Below are 6,000 nucleotides of genomic sequence, written 5' to 3'. Positions count from 1 at the left end.
ACAAGGGGTCCTGTTGTGGTTCAGCGGTAAGGAACCTGACTAGCCTCCATGAGGACCCAGATTCGATCCCTGACCCTACTCAGTGGGTTAAGGATCCAGGGTTGTCATGAGCTGTGGTGTAGGTCGTAAATTCGGCTTGGATCTGGCGTTGCTGTGGCTGTGGCTGTGGCTTGCAGCTGTAGCTCTGCTTCGACCCCTAGCCTGGGATTATAAAAATAAATAAATAAATAAATAAATAAAATAAAAACAGCCCCCCAAACGACTAAGAGGAAAATAAAACTTTGGTGCCAGACAAGACAGTATCAAGGCAGTGTCAAAAAGCTGTTCAAAAAAAATAATAATAATAATTCAGGCAATAGGTTGCTTGGGTTATGCAATTATTAATAATTGATTTGACTACATCCAACCCACACTAATACATAGTGATCTTCTGGTTATTGTAAGATTGGAGAAATGTAACCTGTGACGGAAGCCACCCTGGACTATCTTTTGGAGACACTAAATGGAAACCCCAGAATTCATCCTGTGTGAAAAAGCAGCCTGTGCTTTTAATTCAGGATAAAATGTCAGTGTTTTCCTCACCATGAGAATGTCAGCTGTGTCTTCCCAGTGTGAAGCCACGTGTCATGGTGCCTCTATATTCAGAATGTGTACTAATTCTGACAGTAGTTGAAACTCACGTCTACATTTTATGTTTACTCAACATAAGGCCCTTGTTTGAAGGGTGGTGAAAACTGATAGTTTAAACAACCACAATAAAAGAATAGACGAGAGTTTTTTTTTTTTTTTTTTTTTTACTTTTGTCTTTATAGGGCTGCACCCTCGGCATATGGAGGTTCCCAGGCTAGGGGTTGAATTGGAGCTGTAGCTGCTGGCCACAGCCACAGCAACTCGGGATCCAAGCCGTGTCTGTGACCTACACCACAGCTCACAGCAATGCCAGATCTGAGCCGCATTTGTGACCTACACCACAGGTCACAGCAACGCCAGATCCTTAGCCCACTGAGTGAGGCCAGGGATCGAACTTGCAACCTCATGGTTCCTAGTTGGATTAATTTCCACTTCGCCACAATGGGAACTCCCGAAACAAGAGTATTTTTAAAGCGCCCATTTGCATTGCTAGAGCTGTGAGGGTGAGCAGAGGCAGCTGTCACACCACAGAGGTCAAGGTTGATCTGTGCTGTGGGCTCGGTGTTTTGGATAACAGTGACCTTCCCAGAGGGGGAAGTAACATCACTGAGTTCACACTGAGGTTTTCATGTATTTATTAAAACAAGTTTCCTGAGGAGTTCAACTAGGCAACATTTTTAACCTAGCTTGCTTAATATATACAGAAATACAGTAAAATGTATACATCTTTAAAATATCCTAAGGTCAGATTTTGCTCTGACTGGCTACCTAATTAGGGACCATTCTTAAGATTTTTGACTCACAATAATCTGAAACATAAAAATTAAGTTTGGGTTTAAAATAATTCTTAGAATGATCACCAGTTTATAGTGCTTATTGATTGGACAATGATAAAAAGATACAGAGCTCTAGAATTGACCCTTGACCATTTTGACCAATACTAATGTTATCTGTCTTTACCAGAATATCTTTTTTTAAGGTGCCTCACACATTCGTGCAATTACAGAGGTTAGTACATTTTTCAAATATAAACTCAATGACATGTGGCCGAAGCCTGCTTCTTCTGAAATTTGAAGTCATTCTAAATACCGAGTGAGAATATTTTTATCATATCATAAATTACTGCTTCATCAAAGTGAGATTCCAAAACCCTCATAGTCTCTGAATTGCTAAAGTCCATTATTTGATAGGGTTGGATGAGGTTTCCAGGTGCAAATGTTCAGCCAAAAATCTTGGATTAAAAAGAGACTCTTCAGAAGCGAGTCAAAATGTTGATGAGAAACAAATTCAAGGTGACAAAAGAGGCAGAAATGATGATGTGGAAAATGGCCATGCTGGCATAACTATCTCACAGTCACTGTGGACCACAAGTTGAATATGAATATGCAAAACAGCAATGAAGACAAAGATGTTGTGTTCGGATGTGCTAGAGAGAATACGGCAGATCTGTTGAAGTTCTGTACCTTGAAGACTGTCTCTTGCCAGAGCTCTGTGCAGACCCAGGATGGTATAATAACAGTGGTTAAACACAACCAGACAGGTCTGTCTTTCATTGGGCTGGAAAGACCTGCCTGACTTGGAACTCTGCCTTTACCATGACCGGCACAGTTCAGAAGGCAGGTCCTGGTTAAAGGGATTCTGAAAAGGAGGACAGATTTCGTGAGGCATCAAGGCAGCCTCTCAAACACAGGACCCCCAAATACAGCAGCAAATGTTGGGTGAACCTCAATCTGCCTCTGTTTATATGCGAGGAGTGAAATAAAATTTTCATTCTTTGTTTCTTTCCTGGATTAAAATATCAGGTGCTGGGGAAGAGCTGAGGACAGCCCAATTTGCCAGACTGCTTTAAAGGTCAGAAATGGAAAATTAAGGATTAAATGGAGATGGATTTTGCGTCAGTGGGAGTGATAAACAGGCCTTCTGTATTTTGCGCCGTTGCCTCTAGCACGAGGATGTCGACAAATATCACTGAGAATGTCACCTCTAATGTGCCGGTGTGGCCTCCTGGGGAGCTGCGTTCAGGACACGAGGGCTGGCAGGAGAGACCCTGAATGAGGAGGGCCACCTGTGACAGGCACAGATAGGGCCGATTCCAAATGACCTTAAAGATCTCAGGGACACAGAATGTGATGAGGGGTCGGGGAGGGCACCTGTACACACTCCCTACCCACACGTCACATGCCAGGGAGGTGTGCTGAGGACAAGGATGGCTGTGGGGAGATCCAAGCAAGCTGGGGATTTTCACTGAGAAGGAAAACAAGTTTCACTGACAATTTCCATCCTCCATCACCTGCCACCTCAGGGTCCCCAGGTCACCAAATGACTGTCAGGACTGGGTTTTCTCACACTGGGTCTCCTTGGCAGGTATAAATGGGCTTATCAATACCTTAAAACACTTGCTCTGTTTGCTGTCTCTTCGGCAACATCACTCACCTTGAGAAAAGTTCCTGCCGAGCATGACTGACCTATCAGAGGACTTGACAAATTATCCAAAGCTAGTTAGATGATAAGCGGACCCAGGAGGAAACCAGAAATCAGACAGCTTCCCGATTTATTCCGCAAGGAAGCAGAAAGGTAAGAAGGATTCAGAGCGCGTGGCCAGGGTGATGGCACAGCCTGAACACCCCATGATGAGTGCTGACTGCCCCTCGTGGCTCCTCTACCCTCGGCGACAGATGGCGGCCAGTCGTCTGCCTAGAACTTCTCAATCGCGCCTTCCTCCCTCCAGGGACAGGTGATGCTGCGATGGGCGTTGGAAGAAGGAGCAAAAGGTTCTCATGTTTATGTTGACCTGGAAATCAGTTTCGTTCGGATCCTCTTCATCCTCTGCTGGCAGGCTGGGCAGGCTTCCCCTGGGCCTGCTTCCCTTGGAGAACATTAGCACCGTTCAGGATCAGGATTCGTTGTCACTGAAAAACAGAACAATAGCGTATTTTCAAGGAGCTGCGATGAGCTGGCCGCTCGGCTCTAGAGGTGACTCAGGAGAGCATCAACAGTCAGGGAGCCCACTGCGGCCAGAGCACCGTTTCCAAGACAGAGCTCAGTTTGAACTGTATGTTTGATCCCTGAGGAGGAAATCTAGGAAAGCCAAGAAATAACCCCAAACTCTTGTTCCAATGTCCCTCCCCAGGCTGACATGGGGAGAACCAGATGGAGCTGGGGTTCCCCCATCCCATTCTCTAGGAATAAATGCCAAAGTACTGTTTTTTGTTTGTTTGTTTGTTTGTCTTTTGTTTTTTAAAAAAGGATTTTCTGTAGTGGGCAGAGGAATCAAATCCGACCAGTGTCCATGAGGTTTTAGGTTTGATCCCTGGCCTCACTCAGTGGGTTAATGATCTGGCGTTGCCATGAGCTGTGGTGTAGGTCACAGACATGGCTTGGATCTGGCATTGCTGTGGCTGTGGTGTAGGCCGGCAGCTGTAGCTCTAGACTCCGAACATGGGAACCTTCATATGTCGCAGGTGCAGCCCTAAAAAGACAAAAAGACAAAACAATAAAATTACATTAAAAGACATTCCTAAGTAACAAGTTCCTACTGGATAGGGCAAGTCACTCTACTCAATATCCTGTGATAAATCATAATGAAAAAAAAAAAACATGTATATATAATTGAGTCACTTTGATATACAGCAGAAAATAACACAACATTGTAAATCCACTATATTTCAATGAAATTTAAAAAGGGAAAAAACATGAAAACATTCTTTATCTGAAGAGCAGACGTAACAACCCATTTCACTTAGTTCACCATGAACAGCTCTTAAACTGAGCAAAGAGGCTTCATTTCTTGAACACTGGGTGGTAGCAAGATAATATTTGTGAGATCCAGGCGGTCCTCTCTACAGAGCCTAAGTTTCTGAATCACACGTTTTCCTTTTGTGGCCTTATCTTGGCATTCAGCTACTCGCGAAGACTGAAATGCAAGGCTGCCGAGCAATGAGCACCATCCTGCTTTTGTCCACTACACTGATCTGTGCCCAGCAGTTATTATGACAGAAGTGATTTTTAAAGTTAATTATTATAAAACTGATCCCTATTCTTTGTTGAAAACATAGGAAATACGGAAAAGCAAAACAAAAATACTAACAATCTCACTATAGTTAATGTTTTTGGTATTTATTCCTCTACATTTTTTTTTCCATGATAATGATATATACTCATTTTGTACAATATGGTTTTTTTTTTGTTTTTTGGGGTTTTTTGCATTTTAGGGCCGCATGTATGGCATATGGAAATTCCCAGGCTAGGGGTCCAATCAGAGCTGCAGTTGCTGGCCTACGCGCCACAGCCATAGCAACACAGGATCCAACCAAGCCTTGTCTACACCTCAGCGCACAGCAATGCTGGATCCCTGACCAGTCACTGAGCAAGGCCAGGGATCAAACCTACATCCTCGTGGACACTAGTGGGGTTCATTATCACTGAGCCACAGTGGGTATTTCCCAAAATGGAATCTTATTACACATATTGTGCTGTAATCTGCTTTTCTCATTGTCATTCATATAGAGACGTCTTTCCTGGCTAATAAATATACCATATCTTTTTAGTGGCTAGAGCGCATATCATTGTTTTACTAGACCAAAAAAATTTTTTTAGTCATATCCTATTGTTAAACATTTAGGTTATTTCCAATTTTTAATTTTCATTTTTTAAAAATTGCTACATCTGGGAGTTCCTGTTGTAGTGCAGTGGAAATGAATCCAATTAGTACCCATGAGGAAGCGGGTTCCATCCTTGGCCTTGCTCAGTGGGTTAAAGATCCGGCGTTGCTGTGAGCTGTGGTGTAGGTCGCAGACTTGGCTCGGATCTGGTGTTGCTGTGGCTGTGGTGTAGGCTGACAGCTGTAGCTCCGATTCGACCCCTAGCCTGGGAACGTCCATATGCCATACCTGTGGCCCTAAAAAGACCAAAAAGAAAAAAGAAAAAAATTGCTACATCTTTGCAGTTTTCAATTTGTTACCTCTGCATACATATCTAGAAGAGGACTTGCTAGGTTAAAATGTATGCAGTTTCAAAGCTGGACTAGTCCATTGTCAAATTACCCCCTTCCCTAGAAATTCCATGCAATTTGCCTTCTCCCAACACTTTCCTTTAGGGAACTACCCTTTCCCTGATAGTCTCTCTACTACTAGATGTTATTGTTTTCAGCGTAAATTCAATAGGTAAAAATAATATAATATTTACCCTAACTTGTTCTTGGGTTACTTTTTTTTGTTACTAAGAAGACTAAAGTTTTTTTTTTTTTTCCAAAGCTCTGTTGGAAATTTTAATTTCTTCTTTTGCTGAATTACTTATTAATATTCTTTGCTCATGTGGGGCAATTCTATTTTTTATTGATTTCTGTATAAGTAATTTTTTTTTTTTCCTTTT

At 42.6% G+C, this 6,000-nt stretch overlaps 1 protein-coding gene across 2 annotated transcripts in view; it reads right to left on the bottom strand.

Moving 5' to 3' along the window:
• Positions 1-1,248: 1,248 nt before the first annotated feature.
• Positions 1,249-6,000, bottom strand: part of TMEM154 (transmembrane protein 154) — a 42,488-nt gene continuing 37,736 nt past the window's right edge. For both annotated transcript variants that reach the window (XM_003482422.5, XM_021101510.2), the window contains exon 7: positions 1,249-3,539. In XM_003482422.5, coding sequence (XP_003482470.1) covers positions 3,524-3,539 — 16 coding nt within the window. In that variant the 3' untranslated portion in view covers positions 1,249-3,523. The remainder of the gene's footprint in view (positions 3,540-6,000) is intronic.

The sequence above is a fragment of the Sus scrofa genome, chromosome 8, assembly GCF_054392235.1.
Source record: "Sus scrofa isolate SSC_HxYL_T2T_F1_AM1 chromosome 8, Sscrofa_HxYL_maternal_Yorkshire_Landrace_v2.0, whole genome shotgun sequence".
Taxonomy (NCBI): Eukaryota; Metazoa; Chordata; class Mammalia; order Artiodactyla; family Suidae; genus Sus; species Sus scrofa.
This window is presented reverse-complemented; position numbering and strand designations above follow the sequence as displayed.